At 33.3% G+C, this 19,406-nt stretch overlaps 3 protein-coding genes and 1 long non-coding RNA gene across 6 annotated transcripts; 2 read left to right on the top strand and 2 right to left on the bottom strand.

The window, feature by feature from the left end:
* The first annotated feature begins 1,098 nt into the window (after positions 1–1,098).
* Positions 1,099–6,837, top strand: LOC112772417 (uncharacterized). Of its 2 annotated transcripts, none has more exons than XM_025817360.3 (10): positions 1,099–1,596; positions 2,749–3,158; positions 3,599–3,814; positions 3,905–4,087; positions 4,172–4,393; positions 4,657–4,773; positions 4,861–5,004; positions 5,161–5,262; positions 5,468–5,536; positions 6,321–6,837. In XM_025817360.3, exons 2-10 carry the CDS (start codon positions 2,829–2,831, stop codon positions 6,534–6,536), a joined length of 1,599 nt encoding a protein of 532 aa, XP_025673145.1. In that variant the 5' UTR covers positions 1,099–1,596; positions 2,749–2,828; the 3' UTR covers positions 6,537–6,837. The 2 variants fall into 2 exon arrangements, with proteins under 2 accessions (XP_025673145.1, XP_025673147.1); XM_025817362.3 differs by having other exon boundaries at positions 1,104–1,596; positions 2,754–3,158.
* A 973-nt stretch (positions 6,838–7,810) lies between these two features.
* Positions 7,811–9,394, top strand: LOC112772419 (uncharacterized protein At2g39920-like). Of its 2 annotated transcripts, none has more exons than XM_029295256.2 (4): positions 7,811–7,952; positions 8,077–8,494; positions 8,665–8,766; positions 8,852–9,394. In XM_029295256.2, the coding sequence occupies exons 2-4, from the start codon at positions 8,079–8,081 to the stop codon at positions 8,988–8,990; spliced, it is 657 nt and encodes a 218-aa protein (XP_029151089.1). In that variant the 5' UTR covers positions 7,811–7,952; positions 8,077–8,078; the 3' UTR covers positions 8,991–9,394. The 2 variants fall into 2 exon arrangements, with proteins under 2 accessions (XP_029151089.1, XP_029151090.1); XM_029295257.2 differs by having other exon boundaries at positions 7,811–7,956.
* On the bottom strand, positions 9,080–11,886 carry LOC114925861 (uncharacterized). Its single transcript, XR_003815684.2, has 4 exons — positions 11,579–11,886; positions 9,791–10,145; positions 9,513–9,648; positions 9,080–9,228 (listed from the first exon to the last, which is right to left on the bottom strand). It is a non-coding gene; the product is annotated as an uncharacterized lncRNA (long non-coding RNA).
* A 612-nt stretch (positions 11,887–12,498) lies between these two features.
* LOC112772418 (isocitrate dehydrogenase [NAD] catalytic subunit 5, mitochondrial) lies at positions 12,499–15,589 on the bottom strand. The gene is made up of 8 exons (XM_025817363.3): positions 15,358–15,589; positions 15,052–15,238; positions 14,098–14,418; positions 13,857–14,018; positions 13,692–13,766; positions 13,485–13,594; positions 13,337–13,409; positions 12,499–13,010 (listed from the first exon to the last, which is right to left on the bottom strand). Exons 2-8 carry the CDS (start codon positions 15,193–15,195, stop codon positions 12,819–12,821), a joined length of 1,077 nt encoding a protein of 358 aa, XP_025673148.1. The 5' UTR covers positions 15,196–15,238; positions 15,358–15,589; the 3' UTR covers positions 12,499–12,818.
* Between the last annotated feature and the right edge of the window lie 3,817 nt (positions 15,590–19,406).

Raw genomic sequence — 19,406 nt, 5'->3', positions numbered from 1 at the left:
GGTTTGTTTCTGATTGGTTCAACGGTTTGTTTCCGATTTTATGATGAACAGTTTTAAGTGAAGAACCGAACCGTTTGCATTGTCGGACCGGTTTAACCGGTCAGTTCAGTCTGATTTTTAGAAACATTTTTTTGTTTACATGATAAACGAGATATGTGTGTGTAAATATAAAAATATAATTTTTAAAAATAATAAAAAATATTAATAATTTAATTTATACCAATTTAAAAAATAAAAATGGATGTATTTTGATACTATTTAGATCGACTTTAATTAATTTATATCTAATTTATATTTTAAATTTTAAATTAATAATTTTATTTGTTTAGTCAAATAACAAAGAAGATGGACAATTTCAAATAATAGAGAAGATGAGCAGTTTTTAAGTTTTAACTCACTGATTAGTGAACGACTTGACATATTATGTAATTTGAAACTGTACATTTAAAACCATCACATTATTTTTTTAGAAAATAATATATTTAAAGTAATACTCAAAAAGAGTATATGAAAAATTTTAAAAATTTTGTTATATTAAACATTTTAAATTTTTAGTGTGCTTTATTCTTTTTATTTTTGTTTATTGTTAACTTTTAATTTTTAAAAATTCTTTTTGAGTAATAATTTAAATGTGTTAGTCTTTAGAAAAATAATGTGCTGGTTTTAAATTGGCAGTTTCAAATTATGTGATACTATATCTAGTCGCCCACTAAGAGTTAAAAACGTCCATCTCTTCTATTATTTTAAAACCGCCCATCTTTTCTATTATTTTGAAACCGTTCATCTTTTCTATTATTTGAAACGTTCTATTTTTAAAAGTTCAATATAAAAAATAAAAACAAGAAATAAGTTTGAACTTGGAATAAATAAATATTGCATCAAGATTTTGAAAACCGGATCGAACCGACCGATTCGACCGAATTAATTAAAAATTGGTTATTTGGCCGGTCCAGTTAACCTTCAGAACCATTAGATAAAAATTTGATTTAAAAACCGGTTGAACCGATAGTTAATTAACAAACCGGTCAAGCCGTCCGAATTTTCCAAGTCCCGGTTCGCTGATCCAACAATCAAAATGGTGCCGTTTTTTATTCTAGAGAAGAAAATTGCTGAATTTTACTGCCCTCCCCTTTCTTCTCTCACAAACGCACCCTCAGCAGCCCTAGATTCTCCTGAACCCTATCAGAGCCACCATCACCATCACCATCTCCCCTTTCTTTCATTCTGCTCTTCTCCTCGCGTCGCCAGAAGCTAAGGTCGGTTCCGGGCTGTTGTTGGCGTCGCCGTTTCTCTGTCCGAGCTCTCTCTGTCGCTGCTTCTCTGCTCTTCACCGTTGGTCGTCGCCGTGGGTCGTCGCTGCTGCTTCCCTCCTTGCCGTGCGTCGTTTCTGCTTCTCCCCTCCTCGCCATTTTTGGCTGTGGCCCCTTCTCTGCTCCCCGCCAGTCTTGTCGTCACTGCCGCTCTACTCCGCACCGTGTCTCACCGTCGTTGCTTCTCTGTTTCGCGTTACCGAAGTTTCCAATTTGAATTTCTTTGTCTCTCTGCTCTCTGGCTCTGCGCTGTCTTTTCCTCCCCTTCGGTGCCAATCCAGATAACGTAGAACCTCCCCTTTATCCTCTTCAATAATGTTCAATTTGTTGTAATTGTATTATATTGTTTTCTTCTTTTGTTTTGTTCTGAATATGCATATGTATTATTGATGATTTTGCTGAGTTTTGAGATATTAATTTTCTGAAGTTTTATTTGAATTCAGTCCGTTGATGTTGAATTAATTCTGCTGACATTGAGTTATAAATTTAATTTTTTTTAAGTTTAATTTATTAATTATGCTGAGATTGATTTTTGCTGAGATTGATATTAAATTAATTCTGCTGAGATTGAGTTATAAATCCAATCTGTTTTACTTGTTATTTTGGTAAATTGTTATTTTGCTGTCATTGATTCAAAAGAGAAACATTGTTACAATTCTGCATTGGATTACTATATGGCTTCAAATAAAGGGTTGGGTGAAGTTTAGACAAGGAGATAGTTTACTCATAAAAAAAGAGAATGAAGTTAAGAAGCAAAGAACAAAAGATTACCTAATTTATGAAAATGAAAAACTCAGTAATGGAAACCTAATTTATAAAGGTTATTCTGCTTCTTTATTGTGTTTTTTTTTTTTGGTTTAGTTAATTTAATTGTTCAGTTTTCTTGTGTTCTGGGCTTCTTACTGTACTGTGGAATTGCTTCTTCCTGTTCAAATTGGAGATTACCGATTTCTTTTCCTCCTTGCACCATACTAAATTTTGGGGCCTCAAATTTCGGTTGCCTATGATGGATGATTATTATCTACTGTTGTTATATCTGGAACTGATATGTTTGACCAAGCTTAGAAGTCCTATTGTTAATGTGTTATATATATATGAAGATTGAGAAACTTAAATGAAAAAACCAAGTTTCGACCAATTTTAATTGATACAATGCTTTAATTGCTCTGCACCCTATCTCACAATATATGCCACTTTGAATTTTTAATAATTTATGTTATATTTAATTAAACCGGTTCAATTACGGTTTGATTTCGGTTGAACCATTAAACCATTGAACCAGTCACTCGATCTGTACATTGACTGGTCCAGTTCTCACAACTTTGCTCTGCATATATGTTGGATAGATATAGATTATTTTACAAAATAATTAAACTTTATATAAATTATTATTTTATGTTTAATTTTTTTTGTAATTTTTATTTTTTCTTAACGAAAGCAAAGAACGCAGAGAATCGTAGCTAAAAGCCACCCCGCACGCCACCGTTCCTTCACTCCATTCTTAAACACACACCTTCCATGGAGTTCATTGCTTCTTCTTCCACCTACTGCCCTGCCGCAACTCCCACTCCAACTTCCTCACTCCCACCTCGTTCTTCTTCTTCTTCTACTGCTTCCTTCCCCTTTCGTCCTCCTTCTCTCAGAGGCTGCGCTTGCAGAGCCATACTCAGCACCCACACCACCCAGAAGGAGAAGAACGGCATGCTCGGAGCTCGTTCCTCTGATTTGGATCAACTTTCTGGTTTGACTGCATTGTCCCCATTGGATGGCCGCTATTGGGGGAAAGTTAAGGAATTGGCTCCTTTTATGAGTGAATACGGCCTCATCTACTACAGGGTTCTTGTTGAGGTACCTTACATATCCCATTTATGCTTTCTGCTTGATTTTATTAAAAAAAAATGTTCTTTTGCAAAATTTAGAGAAACCCGTTTGCCGTTTTTGAAAAACTTGTTTTGTGTGCATGTTTAATGTGAGAGTTGCTTTGTTATGTTCTTATGCTTCGGTTTTCATAGGAAAGGATCGAACTTGTTAAGTTTTTCTTTTTAAAATTTAACTTTTAATAATGCTTTGGCATGTTGAAATCCATGGTCATAGAGGAAGAGCTGAAAATAATTTAGAGAAAACCAACAATGAAAATTTATTAGAATGCGAAAGATTGATTACAATTGATTTACCATGTGAACTTCCAAACTTCTATATACTCTAATAAATAGAATACAAGTGGATTGGTATGATTCAAGGTCATGCTTTTTATGTTAACTTATGAGATGGATGCGTTTTTGTGTCAGATAAAATGGTTGTTGAAGCTGTCTCAGATTCCTGAAATTGTTGAGGTTCCGAGTTTCAGTGAAGATGCCAGGTCTTATTTACAAGGCGTGATTGATGGCTTTAGTGTGAGTGATGCCTTGGAGATAAAGAATATTGAGAAGGTGACTAATCATGATGTTAAGGCAGTGGAGTACTTCTTGAAACAAAAATGCCAATCGAATGCTGAAGTGGCTAAGGTTGAGATTTGCTTAAGGTGTTTCGTCTTGGCCTGCGATGATATGCTTTTTTCTGACTAACAACTCCGATGGTTCACTTCGTTCCTACAGGTGCTTGAATTTTTTCACTTTGCTTGCACGTCCGAGGATATAAATAACCTCGCCCACGGGTTGATGCTGAAAGAAGCAATGGGATCTGTAATGTTTCCTGTCATGGATAAAATAATTAAATCCTTGTGTAACATGGCTAAAGATAATGCTCAAGTCTCAATGCTTTCTCGCACTCATGGACAGGTAAGCTAATTTGTGCATTAGTTGGTAGATTTTCGTTGTTGAACAATCTTTACTGAAATTCGCTTTCTCTGGACTATACCCTAGCCAGCTTCACCAACAACTTTGGGAAAGGAAATGGCTATATTTGCTGTGAGATTAAGCAGAGAAAGGAAGGAATTATCTCAGGTTGAGTTTTTGGGGAAATTTGCTGGTGCGGTTGGAAATTACAATGCACATGTTGTTGCATACCCTGATGTTAACTGGCCTCAAATTGCAGAAGAGTTTGTAAAATCTCTTGGATTAAGTTTTAATCCTTATGTTCCTCAGGTATGTTTGAAGTTTTTACCTTTTTCTGGTTCTTTTCATGCCTAACAGGCCCTTTTGCAACCTGATAAAATAATTCTTGTTATGTGTATACACATTGTCATACAAATTTTGCCATCAGTAGTTAGTGAAACTAAATTTTATTGTGTGTCGGATACGTACAAAATTGAGTCAGCACTATGTGTTAGTTATCGATTATACCTACTTCTTGATGAGATTATGATTTGATGTATCCTTCTGACTAGATTACTTCACTTCTTTAACAGATTGAAACTCATGACTACATGGCAAAACTATTTCATTCGCTCATCCAGTTCAACAATATATTAATTGACTTTGATAGAGACGTATGGGGCTATATATCCTTGGGTTATTTTAAGCAGGTAGATTTCCTGATATAATAGCTATAACAGTGTGATGCTATACTTTTAGGTAGACAATCTTTTTGATGTTCTAAATTTTATGCACAGATCACAAAGGCTGGGGAGATTGGGTCGTCAACTATGCCTCACAAAGTGAATCCTATTGATTTTGAAAATAGTGAAGGTAATCTAGGTGTTGCTAATGGAGGTCTGTCTCATCTAAGCATGAAATTGCCGATTTCACGTTGGCAGGTAAGACCTACTTTTCTAATATGGTGGTTGTCTGGAATCTGATTATTGTAACTTCCTGTGCTAGGTTATAACCTACAGACCTTTTTGGCCTGATTCAATAGCAATGATGGTCTAATTACACGATGTTTCTTTTCTTCTTTTTTTTTTTTTAACCAGAGGGACTTGACTGATTCAACTGTCTTACGGAACATGGGTGTAGGAATTGGTCATTCCCTTCTTGCTTACAAAAGCACACTTCAAGGAATAGGAAAGCTTCAGGTATTCAACTTGACGATGGATTTTTACTTCTCTCTTAGAGTATGCATGATTATGTTCCAATAGTAGATGATACCTTTTGTTTATCTCAACTGTTTTGCTATACTATTTATCAGCAAGTTGAATATACATGCTTAAAGAATATTTTCCTTGTGTTCTTTTTGTTTTCACATCAAGCTTTCTCTTAATGTTATCATTTACCATATAGGTTAACGAAGCTCGCTTGAGTGAAGACTTGAAACAATGCTGGGAGGTGCTAGCTGAACCAATACAAACTGTATGTATATGCTACCTAGATTTTTACATGATTATTTGGTTTTATATTTCTTTTGTTAAGAAGAACAAATATTGTCGAGATGTATTATTTACTTGTCATAGAATATAGATGATGTTAAATTCTCAAGTTAACTCTTAAACTCTTACGAGTTTAGATCACTCAGAGTTAACTTGCTTCTCGGATGTGGATAAACTCAGGTAAACACGGGTAGACTCCTTAAGTTTACTATTTTAACCCACCTTCGGTCTCTTTTAAGTATCAAAACATGTAGTTTCACTAAAACTCCTTTAATTAGACTTTTAAAAATAATGATATGATATTTAGACATAATATATGTTAATTTTTAGCATCAGACATTAATGGTTTTATTCACCCTTTTTTTTTCAATTTGTATTTACTATTGTGTCGTTTATTTGTTTCATTATAATATTATAAATGTGTCTTTTGTATCCCTTTTTATCGTGGTTCTTGAAAGAAGAGTTGTAGTTTACGAGTCGAGGTTACATGAGCTCTACTAGTTTACCTAAACTCCCAAATTTGGCAACTTTGATAGTTATCTACTTGTTACATCATAAGAAGTAAATTATTCTTTCAACTTTTTTACTCATTAGTAATGTAATTGCAATTTACTAGCTGCAAACACACTTTAGCTGCATGAAAAGGGGAAAAGGGTGAATATGAGACAGCTAAGAATTATATATCTTAGCTGCATACTTCTCTTGATGCTGCTTGTTGTCGTCCTCTTCAAGAACTTGTGTGTAATTGTTTTCGAATCTTCATTTAGGTTATGCGAAGATATGGTGTTCCGGAGCCTTATGAGAAGTTAAAAGAGCTTACCAGAGGGAGAGCGGTTACAAAAGAGAGCATAAGAGACTTCATTGAAGGCTTAGATATTCCGGAAGCTGCAAAGACGAATCTGTTAAAGTTGACACCGGATACTTACATTGGAGCAGCAGTAGAATTGGCGAGAACTGTGGAACAGGCAGCGGATTTGTTATGAATTGAATACAAAAAAAAAAAAAAAAAGATTTTCGAAACTAGCAGTTAGAGCAGTTTGCTGCAGAATTGCCAAGGCATTTTTGTCATAGAGCCTCACCAAGCAAGGGTGATTATTAGTTGCTTGAAAGAACATTTAAATTACATGCTGCACATTGTTGTAGAAGAGGACATAATGTTCCCTGATTATGAAAAACTATAGGGAATAAGGGATTTTGAAAGTGATAGGCAAATTTTATTATAGATTCTCATGCTTCAGAAATGCCTGAAAAATAAGGAAATAGGTTTGAAGTATACCTTTCTTCTATTGGAGTCAATATTCTTCGAGTTGTGTAGAACTACTTAGAAAGCAAGTCTCTTTACGAGTTTTATTTTACACCTTATTTCTTGTTGGAGTGCATAGCATTAAGATACCACTGTTAAGTAACAGGGAACTTCTGAAATCTCCAAAAACAAAAGGCTAGCCGATCACTCACCGATCTCAAGAATATCGCCGGTCAACCTGGACTGACCCGTGACCAACCTTAGGCCAATTACCAGCTGACACTATCGGACGTCTGTCAAATTGGTTTGAACTAATTACTTATATATAAATAGGTTAAAATCAATATTTTGTTAAGAACTTTTTTTTTAATATGAAACCAGATTAATCTTGCTTTTATAATTAAAATTATTTTTATTTTTATTAATATGGTTTAAAGTTTAAATTGATGCATCAAATTGTAAATTGGTTTTAAATAAATCCAATTTACTACGTAGAAAAGTGGTTTGGTACAGTTTCCAAACTATTAGTATAATAATTTGACACAATTCCAGTTTATTTTGTGAAATTTTGTACCATAAACACCCTTATTATAAGGTTTCTTTTCATCTTGTGAATCAGTTTCTGTTGTGTCCTGCAATGTTGCTTGATTTGGAGCCCTTGTGATTTGAACTTTCCAGACATCTAGATCGAACAGTAGCTGAAAGTTTGGATTGAGTAAATAGTATATCTATTAAGATTTTAGATCAAGATGTGACATTGGACTCGTTAATTTGAAGTTCTAGCCTTAGTATAAGGTATACCTCTGATTTAAAACGTGTATTGTGGACAGTTATGGTTGGTGAGTGATAATTTCTTCCCAGTTTGTCATCATCCAATCTTAGATGAAATGATTCATTCATTGGCAAAGAAGGGTGTTCACTGTAGTTGCTTGGAAGTTTCTGATTTTTGTCCAGAACTAGAAATATCAATCTCACTTATTTATGGAAGATGATCCAATTTTTCCAAAATTGCAGGATGCAGCTTTGATTTCTGGCGACACGAAATAGGCCTTACTCGAATCGGATTCAAGGGTAGATCTGGAAGCTTGGAGTTATGTCTGCTTATGGCCATCAAATGGAGGAGAACTATTCTGCAGGGAGTCTCTCTGGTGGTTCTGTATGTAATGCTAGCTTCATCCCTCTTCTTCATTACTATCTTTATCTTTCTCCCTTAAATTATCCTTTTGGTTATTTTGGCACAATGTTGATAATTATCTAAATTGTTTCTTTCATGATAACAGAGATGAGGAGCAGTTATGTGCTGGAATCAGGATTCTACATCACTCCTTTCGCAGCAACCATCTTGATTACCTCGCTCGCCACTATAGGCCTCCTAATGATTACTATGCTGGTTGCTCTGACAATGATGCTGCAATCTTGTCAGAGTAGAGGTTCTGGAGTTATAGAACTTCAAAGTGTGAATGATGATTACAGCTATTGCAAGGTTCATTCTCTGCACACCGAGCTCAATAGCTTAGAAGGACATAATCTTCCTAGCATCTGCAAGGACCTGGCCATAGAATATGTCAAAGGAGGCCGATATGCTCGCGACTTAGAGGTCTACTTTGACAAGGTTAAACCATCAGATGATGGAGTTGGTGTAGTGCTAATAGACATAGATGGCATTTTTCCTCAGAATCCATCCGATCTATATCAGAGGTAACATACTAATCTTGCCTAAATTTATTCTTTTTGCAGTTTATCAAAGTTTATTTTGAAATAACTGAGAGTTTATCAGGTCCTGAAAAAAGAAAAGAAGTATTCTTTTCTGTTCTAACTCCAAGCTGATCTTCAGCACCAGTTAACTTGACATGATCTTATTGGTGTAGGTTTCATGATATCAGCATTGTCAATTGCCAACTGTTCCAACTCCAAGTCAAACATGGCTACCAATGCGAGCAGAACCCGAATGGAATAGTGTTTTACTACAGGTGAGAAAACCTTAAAATCTACACCTGGTACGTGACTGTATCCTTTTGCAACTAAGCGAGCCTTATACTTGACTCCATCTCCCAGAGAGGGCTCCTTCCTTTTGAAGACCCATTTGCAGCCAACAATTTTCTTGTCTATAGGTAGTTTAACTAAAACCCATGTTTTATTCCTATGGAGAGACTCCACCTCTGCTCTGGTGAATCTTCTGCATCCTCTGAAGTAGATAGCTGGACTGAATTTGATTGTGGGGTTTGAAGATGCTCGAGCGAAGCGAGAGGAAGGAACAAAGTAACTCGACCGTAACGGAGAGGAGAGGGAAAAGAAATCCAATACCAAGAGTGCTGTGTATCATACACATATCCAATAGCAAGAGTGCTATTGCAAGCTATCAGGTGTCACAACCCGGACTCTCAACAATGAAGTCATCATTTTGTTTGTTGGAATAATCTTCATCTTCATCTCTGCAAAATGCAGATCACTGTTTTAGTATAAGATCAAGCAGTTGGTATGTTCAAAGTCTACAAAAGTAGATGCCTATGTTGAAATTCTAAAATGTAACAACTTAATTCACACTTATCTTTGCTTTTTATAAAATATGATAGGAAAGAGAAGTTTCAAGCACTGAAATCAAGCTGTGTTTCTATAGTTAAAAGCTTATGATCTATCTTAAATTCTAAACAATTGAGATATTTTCTTATTCATATCCAAGATTCATGACAGGAACATTATGAGTTTATGACAATACCTCATCATCAGGGAAGACCAACAACTTCCGAATCCGGCTTTGCCAAGATTATCAACAGTGACATTTCTATCCGATCCGTTCCCCCTTGATAGCAAAACTATAGGCCATGCAGCAGCTTGAAGCTTCTTGCATAATCCTAGAACAAGATTGCTTTTTAAATTTTGCATTTGGAGCAGCTGATTTATATGCAGCAACCTGAATATATATATATATATATATATATATTTGGTAATTAAAATTTAAATAATTGAAATCATTAAATGTCTAATATTTCGTACCTAATCAATTTTACTTTTGTTATTGAAATTAGAAAAGCTGAAGTGTTACTCAATTCCACGAAAGACGTAACGATCTGGGCACTGTCTCGGAGAGAGGCTCGGTGAAATAGACATGTCTGTGAAGATGTGGACTACCTCCACTATGGGAGCTGGTCATGCCCGAAGTCGTTACCTTAACCGTAAGGAGGGGATGCCGAAGGCAGGGCTAGTGACTGGAGTGAAGTCGTAACAAGGCAGCCGATGCTTATTCCCTGGATACCATCATTGCTTCTTCTCCGGGAAAAGAAGTTCACCACCCGTAGGCCTTCCACCTCCACGCGGACTCCTTACAAGCGTTGTTTCTATCTACTATTATCTAAAAATAATCAAGTTATTAATGACTGGACAAAACCAAGAAATAACTCCTCATGTGCGAAATTATAGAGGGTCTCCTTTAAGATCAAACAATTCCATCGAATTGAATTCAAATTTAAATTTTGAGTAAGAAAATAAAAAATAATTTAAATTTTATATCACTAACCAGAGTTAATTTTAAAATAAAAAATTACTTTTGTACATCATATTGTATGATAATGTGGTCATTTTTTATTCTTCAATGACAAATATTGCCAAATAAAATAGTGTAATAAATTGGAAAAAAATGTATTTACCAATCTAAGGAATAATAATTTATTTTTTAGTAGAATAAATTATATATTGAATAATAAAAGTTGTCATTAATTTTTCTTTTCACAAACTAATATTTAACAATAGTGTTTTGGTAATATTACCAAAAGGTTTGAAAACTTGAAAATCATGTCATAAAATGTTAAGTTTTAACACGTAACAACATTGATCATATTGTTTTGACTTCAATAATGATTATGATATCAACAAATAAAATTGTCATAGATAAATTTTAACAAAAACAAATCTCCATAAGTATTGCTATTAATGAGAAATTGTTTTACTCTAAAGACAAACTATATTTCCTAATTCGTAAGTCGAGGACTAATATATCATATATTGATGCTCTATTTATTAAGGATTTACCATTAACTAATGGATTGCTACTACACACATAAGACGAAATTCAAACTCTTAATACTTACTTAAGTAGATGAGTGGAATAACATTCAACCAATCCAACTGTTAAGACAAATACTAATTATTTTTAATATTAAAAATTTTTAAAATTTAATTTTAATTATAATTTTATAAAATATTTATAATATTAATTACTAAATATATTTTTTATTTAATTTTCTTTAATAAAAATTTATATAATTTTATGTATTATCCCCGCATAAAAACATACACTAGTTAATATTAATTAACAGAACCTTTTGTCAATTATATTCTTAATCGAATCCATAAGTAAATCTCAATGATACTTTGTTGCTCCACTAACGATCTATACATTGTAGCTTCTATCAGAGAATGACGCGGACTCGCGGAGTAGAGAAACGTACACATTATTATTATAAAAAATGATATTGCCACTTTTATTTTTGACAATGTCATTCACATTTATATAAAAAAATAAAATGATATTATCAAAATAAGAGTATATATATATATATATATGGGTATTCTAGTATATTTATATTTCGGTAGCTATAATGATTATGGTATTTAAAAGTATTACTAAAAAAATATTATCAAAAAGATAAAAAAATATCATTTTAATTTTAACAACATTTAATAACCATCTAATCACTATAAACATTGGCATACTAACATTTCAATGTTGTGGCAGCGGTGACAACTGAAAATGAGGCCAGATTGAACATAACTCGAGTAACTTACCTTCTTTAGGGTATATGGTTGGATCGAAACTCTTTGGTGTTTGAAGAAATCAAAAAAGAACCTAGAGAAATTCAGGCCCAAACAATGAATCTCGCATCAGAATTCACCAGGAGTAGAAATCAGCAGTGTCGAATTGATCCTTGAGATTTGATACCCAGAGATCAAACGTTGCACCCTTGAAATGGTGGGTTCAGCTCGATTAATTCACGTGGGTTACCGTTGTCATCAAAGATGAAGTTGCAAGAAGACTTTTCCTTTTCCTTTTGTCTGAAGACCTTATCTCTTAAGCATGCTATTATCAATTTCTTGGGAGTTCTCCTATTTTATGTTTTATTGCTTTTGTACCTCTGTTTGTGGTAATTGTAAGCAAACTTCTTTTATTGCAATAAAATTACTATCTTCGAGAAAAAAAAACATTTTAACATATATAGTTTAATTTTGATAAAATAACAATATAAAATATTTTATTAAGTTATTCAACTACATCTATTTTTTTATCACTATTCACATGATAAATATTATTCATTACTTAAGAAAAATAAAAACTATTGTCTCATTGTTCCAGCAAAAACAATCTTCTTTCTTCACCTAAGCCCATGACCAATATGATCATTACTTACAAGGGCAGAAACTTCCCTATCCAAATAAAAGGACAGAAACTTGAAAGTTTGTTACTTTGTTTTACCATTTTGGTATATATATAATTGTATATCACGATTTGGATCAAGTATATACATAGTCAAACATATGGTTTTGGAGTTAAAAACAAAAATTCGAAAACATTATTTTAGGACAACTCCAAACATTGGCATGATTGCACTGATGGAAATTCCTCCTGCAAAACAGACAGAGAGGAGCACAATTGTGTTGCAATTACCAGTAAGTTATTAAACTTATATTAAATGGACAAGAAAGACGAATGAATGAAACATTCGTATGGTACTTCATTCATTTCAACTATATTATTGACAAAGAATAGTAAAATGGACAAAGGAGGGTTATCAATCAAAGTGCATTTTGTAAGTGTAAGGGACTCCAACCCTCTCAAGGCCATAAGACTGCATAGGCAGCGAATATTTTAATGCTTGCCCATGCCTTGTGCCTATAAGGTCACACCCTGCAATGAGTTTTTCCATTATGCTGAGGTAATCCTACTCCTCGAAAAAAGGCCGGGAAAAAATAGACAGGAAGTTAATAGAAAACAAAATTAGCAGCAATTTCTTGCAGACTCAAGCATAATTTAGAGATGATCAATAATTGCTTTGGTGAACTCGGTTGTCTTTGCTTTGCCTCCGAGATCAGCAGTTCGGTACTTCCCTTCTGCAATTGTGTTGAGGATGGCATTTTGAATTTGGTCTGCTTTGTCATGGAGATTCAAATGGCGCAACATTGAAACACCACTCAGCAGTAAAGCAGTTGGATTTGCCAAATTCTAAACAAGCACAAGTCCAGAGGAAATACAGGTAAGCGACAGAAATATAACTCTAATTTAAAAAGGTTGCAAGTAGGTTAGAACCTGTTTGTGACCAATACAGGAGAAGTAAACCAACAACAATTACTATTCACAATTTTTTATTATTTAAAAAGAAAAAAAGATAACACCAAATTAGTTTTATGAGATTGCAGAGGGCAAACTGATATCGAGAACTTTCAGGAAACAAGCATTGAAATAAATCCCATATTCTGTAATAAGTTGATAACAAGGTGAAAAGATACATAACAGATAATATAAGGTTGAGAAAGGACTTAATAGCTTACCTTTCCAGCAATATCAGGTGCTGAACCATGTACAGCCTCAGCTAGTGCAATACCTCCCTCACCAATGTTGCAGCTGAAACAGGTATATAATGATGTCAGATGATAAAATTGCAACTTCTAGCTTTTGTTGACCAAAGTGCAAAACTACCTTGGTGTCAAGCCCAAACCCCCAACCAAGCCAGCACAAAGGTCACTAATAATGTCGCCATACAGGTTTGGCATCACTAGTACATCAAAAAGAGCAGGATTCTTCACAAGCTGAGATTATAAAAGTGAATGAGAGTAATTCCATCTTCAATAATGAAAATGAATTTCCAAATACAGTTGCATCCTAAATCCAAGTTCACAAATATACCATCATGCAGCAATTGTCAATGACAACTTCCTCATACTTTATCTCAGGATACTTCTCCGCAACCTCACGACAACACTAAAACAAATTTCAAAATAAAAGGTTACTATTAGGATTCACAAATAAAATAAGAAAGATATTATAGGTAACTTGAACTTAATGATAGACCTTGAGGAAAAGACCATCAGTCTTCTGCATAATGTTGGCCTTGTGAATAGCAGATACCCTCTCTCTCCCATGTGCTTTGGCATAGTGGAAAGCATACTCAGCAACCCTTAAACTTGCTTGGCGTGTAATGATTTTGAGACTTTCTACTACACCTCTCACAACCTGTTATACAATAATACTGAAAGATACATCAATCAGAACTTGGTTGATAGTATCTAACATCAACTGTTGTAAAGCTTACCTGATGTTCAAGCCCACTGTACTCTCCTTCTGTGTTTTCGCGGATTGTGATGAGATTTACATTATCATACCGAGTTTTGTAGCCAGGAAGGCTATAGCAGGGACGAACATTTGCATACAGATTAAGTTCTTTTCTTAGGGTAAGGTTCAACGAACGATGGCCTTTACCAATTGGGGTGGCCATTGGCCCTTTCAAGCCAACCTGATTTTTCCGAACTGATTCCAAACTTTCCCATGTCAGAAAGCTCTGTGTTCTAGGGTCAATTTCAGTCCCTACATAGTGCTCTTCCCACTCTATGGGCACATCAGCTGCTTTGAATATCTAATCATTTCAATGGTAAGAATCCAGAGTTACAACTTTCAAAGAAACTACTCAATTCCATAAGAATATACTAACAAGTAGACATAACAAGAACCATATATAATTAGATAGCAAACCTGGGGAAAATAAAAATCAAATATCAAACAAGTGAAAAATTCATCATTGACAACTGCATAAATCAAATAAATCCACCCACGCTTATATTTAGGTCCTCCATTCATGCATTTACACAGACCTACACAATTCCATCTTTGTGTTTCAAGTTACAATCCCCTTCTATTGACAACTAGAAACCATACTAACTGATGGAAATATGACCAAAAAGAAAAAAAAAATGAAGCACAAGTTGTTAAAGTCTATTCAAAATCAAAACAAATTAGGCATGCAGCATTCACATTTTCTTAAGAAAAGAGAGAGAAAAATATATATTGTATTCTTCAAATTTCAAACTATTCATAACTATTTACTTATGTATTATCATCGTATTTTAATAAAGTCCTGCCTCCTAGAAGACATTTTTAGCTGAAAATGTTAACTATAAATTACAGTAGTAATACAAAGGACCTTCACACAAAATCAACCATCCATGAGAAACAATTATATGAAACAGTAGGGGAAAACGAGAGTTGAAACCTGTTTGACAGATTCGGCGATTTCGGGGCCAATACCGTCGCCGGGGAAGAGAGTGGCACGGATCGGAGCGGAGGAGAAGAATCTGGCAGCGGTGGAGCGGTTTCCAAGGGTTCGTTTGAGAAGCTGTAAGCCAGAAGAAGCCATAGTTGACGAAGCCACGCTCTTTAACCCAAATTAAAAGCACTCACTGCGTCGATTCGGAACGAAAAAATAATTAAAAAACGGATTAGTTAAGAGATTAACAATACATCAGTGTGGTATTGTAGATTTGGAAAGAACGGTTGCTAGGGATTCAAAAGAAACAACCTTGGGGTCGGGGATTCAAAATGCAAGTGCTTGACCTTGGTTGAGTTGAGAATGAATTGTGAACATTAGAAAACAGAACAAAGCTTTTTTTTTTCTTTTTCATTAATGTAATGTGTATATTTTTCTCTTTTCTGAAACAACGGTGCGGATTCTCTGCACCTTTTCACTTTTTCTTTGGGTTTAATTTTTATTTTCGTTTACTAAAAGGCTCTGTTTATTTAGTGTTTCAATTAAAAAAAATATAAATACTATCACAGTGATATATAAATAAAAAAATTAGTGTGTTTATATTTTAGTTAGTAATATTCACACAAAACATCACAAATAGTTAAAAAATATTTTTATTTTTTTTACCGTTATTCTTCACCAAAACAACAATCTAAATTTTAAAAAAAAATTAATACTATAAAAAAAATTATTAATTCAAAAATATTAAATAATTTAAAAAAAACAACTAAAGAATGTGAATTGCTCTTATTTTTAAAAAATTCTTTATTATCATTATAAATCTGTTCTTCTCACTGTCAAATATCTATTATGTTTTGTCATGAATCTAGATATACATACTTTTAAAAGAGTAGAAAAAATTCGTTATAATAGTGAGTGTGAGATAAAGAGTGTATTTAGAGAAAGAAAAAGATAAAAATAAAAATAAAAAAATCTAAAAAATAAAGAAGATGAGATGTAATGGACAGAAGAGATAAAAAAAAGAGAGGTGGTAATGAACAAAAAAAAAAAAGACGAGAGAAAAAAAAGAAGGAAAATGAATGACACGCATAGAGAAGATAATGAAAAAAAAAAAGAAATGTTTGAATAGAAGGGCAAAAGTTAAAATTATGAAATTTAATAAAGGGTATAAATAAAAAGTTTATTTTTTAATATTTATGTCTCAATGTCTTATTAATTTGGTAGTACACAAATATTGTGTATTTGTGGATTATTGTGTATTAACGTATCTTTTTTTATTTTGTGTCTTCAAAAATCAAACATAGAATATGTATGTGAGTGTGTCATTGTTCTTAAAATTTGGTGGACATACCCACTAAATAAAAATTTGGTGGACACACCCACTAAATAAACTCTACCTAAGGTAGCTTGTAATTTCAGGCTGCATTTAATTGGTGGGACATGGACACTAATATATAGATACGGTGGTATATATTTATCGTTTGTTTGATAAAACACAGATTTTTGAAGAATATAGTGACACACAAACATACATAAAATACATGTATTTGGTGACACTAAAATATATTGAATAAGACACAAATGTTTATTCTTTTATCTCTAATAAATTTTTAAAATACCACTCTTATCCCTAATTTTAATCCAGGTTTCTTCCTCTCCTTTTTTCATTTTCTATTCAAATTTCACTCTCCTCCTTTTTAAAGATCGAAATAGAGAGTGGAAGACTGAAATTCAGTACTATATTTAGTGATCAGCGACTAAAATTAATTTAGTTTTGAGACACAAAATTTTAGCCTCTTCAGTATTTTTAAAATTGAGAACACAGAAAACTAAAATTTTTTAGAATGAAAAGTGAAATTTTAATAACATTTTTTATCAAAGAAATTTGTATTTAATTTTTTAGATTCTAAAATCTATCCATCAATTCTATATTTATCTTAAATTAAATATAATACTAAGATATAATTCAGTCAGTATAATTTACACTAAATATAATACAAAAACTTAATTTAATCTCTGTTTAAGTCCCAGTCTCTCATTCTTCCTTTTAAAAGAGTCTTGGCATAAATTAATTAGTTTAATGATTTGGAGTCAACCCTATAGTTGCTGATATTAATTAATAGGGTGAAGTATTTTTTTATCCATAATATTTTTAAAAATTTTTAAAATTACCCCTAATGTTTAATTTCATTCAATTTTATCCTTAACATTTAAAATAAGTTTCACTTTTATCCTTGTTATTAATTTTTTAGTAATCAACTAATAGTCAAATTGCTTTTTCCAATTTTAGCCTTGCTCGTATCTCCAATCTTAACTCTATCTCCGCTTAGGGATAATTTTAAAAGTTTTTAAAAATATTAGGGATAAAAAACATACTTTATCCTAATTAATATTGTAATTATAATAAATTAGAAAACAAATTTAATATAAAACTCACTAAAGTTGAATTTTTTTCGAGTTTAAATTTCGAATATTTTTTGTAATTGAATTTTAAATATTCTTAATTTTAAGAGTTTTGAATTTTTTTCTTTATATTAAACGTTAGTTATAATATTAGTTGTGTAATATTAGTTCTCAAAATTTTTTCAGTCAATTATTATATTAGAGTATTTTTAGGAGTTACTTGAAACTGTAATTTAGGCTTGAACGTGAGGTCCAAGTTTTTTTTTGGGGTTACGTCCGACGTCTTGGTGAAGGTGGGGGGTCGTACCTACAAGAGACTTTGATACTTAAGTTAGCAAGGGTTTTAGGCTGGTTTTTAGTAAATTGGAATTCAAAGAATACCTGAGAATGTCAGAGTATTTATAAGTGTAGGGGTGGAGTCAATAACCACCTTTTAAGTAGTTCTACCTTTGATGGTAGATTGGTCATTCCTTTTTTTGTTGGGGAGGTTATTGAGATCTCCTTTCTAGATACATGGAAGAGATTGTAAGAGTTAGTTACTTATTTAGATAAGTAGGGGTAGGTCCATGTCGTTGCGTCCGACCTCTATGAGATCGGGTAGGTGTCGATCTGAACAATATCTATAGAGTGTTGATTGGGCTTACTTATTTTAGGCCTGGCTAAGTTTGTGGGTCAGGGTATGAACATTGCCCTTGGTTGAGGCTGAGCTTCTTTAGGTCGGGCTCAAGCATTTCTAAGTCGGTCTTGATCTCGTGTAGTCCTCATTCAATCAAGTTAGGTTTTCGATTTTCCTTGGGAACAAGTCGGACACTCGGCGTGTTTTTAAATTTGAACATTACGTTTTTTCATAATCGTTTGCGCGTCTTTTCGGTTACATTAGTAACTGCACATGTCATTAAATAGGGAGTAATTTTACCATTTTGGCCTTAGTGGTTATATAAACGCAATCCTCTTTCTCTTTCTCCTTTTTCGCTTCAACTTCTAAGAATTTATTTCATTTCTCTCAAAGCCTTCTTTTTCTTTACTGTAACTCCATTCTACCGATCTTCTTCTAAGACTTCTCTGTCTTTGGAATTCTATTTCAAATTTTCATTGCATACTGCTTGAGACATTAGGGATCGTCCGTTTGTTTTGCTATTGTATACATTCTTCTTGCCTTCTGTTCATCATCAAGGTTGATTTTTCTTTCTTTTACTGTTATGGCCAGATAATGTTTCTTAATGGGTGAAATTGAAAATATTGTTTCAGTATTTTCTATGAGGAATAGGTTTTTTGAAAATATGGCTTCTTGCTACTTGCTTGTAGAAAATTTTCTTATTTGCTGTCATTGCAATGATCTTCTGGCACTTTGTTATTGTTGCGAAAAATTAAAATATTTGTAGATTTTGGGTTTGTATTGAATTTTGGGACTTTTATCTTGCCCCTAAATGGTGACATTTTCATTCTGAGTAATGGCATCGTTTCGTGTTCTAGTAGAGTAGGTTGAATTTTTCATCCCTGTTTTGACTGGGAAATTTGGACCCGTTTTCGGTCTCTTGAGAAGAATCCAACTTCTTTGAGTACTTGAATGTTGTATTCTTGTTCTTGAATTGTAGCTCGTGAATTTTTGTGGTGACCTAGCTTTATTTTATTTTTTTTAGGTTTAACCCTTTATGTCTCGTTCGGTAGTTCTGAGCATGTCATCTAAAGTTTCTCCTGGTTTAGATTAGGTAGATATTATTGTTCTTTATGTTGTCCCTGTAGTTGACAATGAATATGTCGAAAAGTTTCATTTATAGCATAGGATTCATAGAATCCAAGAGGACGAGAGGAAGTATGAGATGGTACATAACTCCTAACCCTGAGGATAGAATTCGCTTCCCTCGACTTAATAACTCGGAAAGCCATTTTCTTTTCATGTATGACTATTTTTTTACTAAGTTGGGGGTAACACTTCCATTTACTGATTTTGAGACCGA

The sequence above is a fragment of the Arachis hypogaea genome, chromosome 18 (assembly GCF_003086295.3).
Source record: "Arachis hypogaea cultivar Tifrunner chromosome 18, arahy.Tifrunner.gnm2.J5K5, whole genome shotgun sequence".
NCBI classification, from domain to species: domain Eukaryota; kingdom Viridiplantae; phylum Streptophyta; class Magnoliopsida; order Fabales; family Fabaceae; genus Arachis; species Arachis hypogaea.
Note: the sequence above shows the minus strand (reverse complement) of the source record. Positions and strands in the feature narration are given on the sequence as shown.

Excerpts from the sequence above, each read along its gene's own strand:
- LOC112772417 (XM_025817360.3), top strand. The coding sequence starts at position 2,829 with ATGGAGTTCATTGCTTCTTCTTCCACCTACTGCCCTGCCGCAACTCCC. Across the intron at positions 5,263-5,467 it reads AAGGAATAGGAAAGCTTCAG|GTTAACGAAGCTCGCTTGAG; the intron begins GTATTCAACTTG and ends TTTACCATATAG. Across the intron at positions 5,537-6,320 it reads TAGCTGAACCAATACAAACT|GTTATGCGAAGATATGGTGT; the intron begins GTATGTATATGC and ends ATCTTCATTTAG.
- LOC112772419 (XM_029295256.2), top strand. The coding sequence starts at position 8,079 with ATGAGGAGCAGTTATGTGCTGGAATCAGGATTCTACATCACTCCTTTC. Across the intron at positions 8,495-8,664 it reads CCATCCGATCTATATCAGAG|GTTTCATGATATCAGCATTG; the intron begins GTAACATACTAA and ends TTATTGGTGTAG. Across the intron at positions 8,767-8,851 it reads GGAATAGTGTTTTACTACAG|AGAGGGCTCCTTCCTTTTGA; the intron begins GTGAGAAAACCT and ends TCCATCTCCCAG.
- LOC112772418 (XM_025817363.3), bottom strand. The coding sequence starts at position 15,195 with ATGGCTTCTTCTGGCTTACAGCTTCTCAAACGAACCCTTGGAAACCGC. Across the intron at positions 14,419-15,051 it reads TCGCCGAATCTGTCAAACAG|ATATTCAAAGCAGCTGATGT; the intron begins GTTTCAACTCTC and ends TGAAATGATTAG. Across the intron at positions 13,767-13,856 it reads CTGATGGTCTTTTCCTCAAG|TGTTGTCGTGAGGTTGCGGA; the intron begins GTCTATCATTAA and ends AATTTGTTTTAG.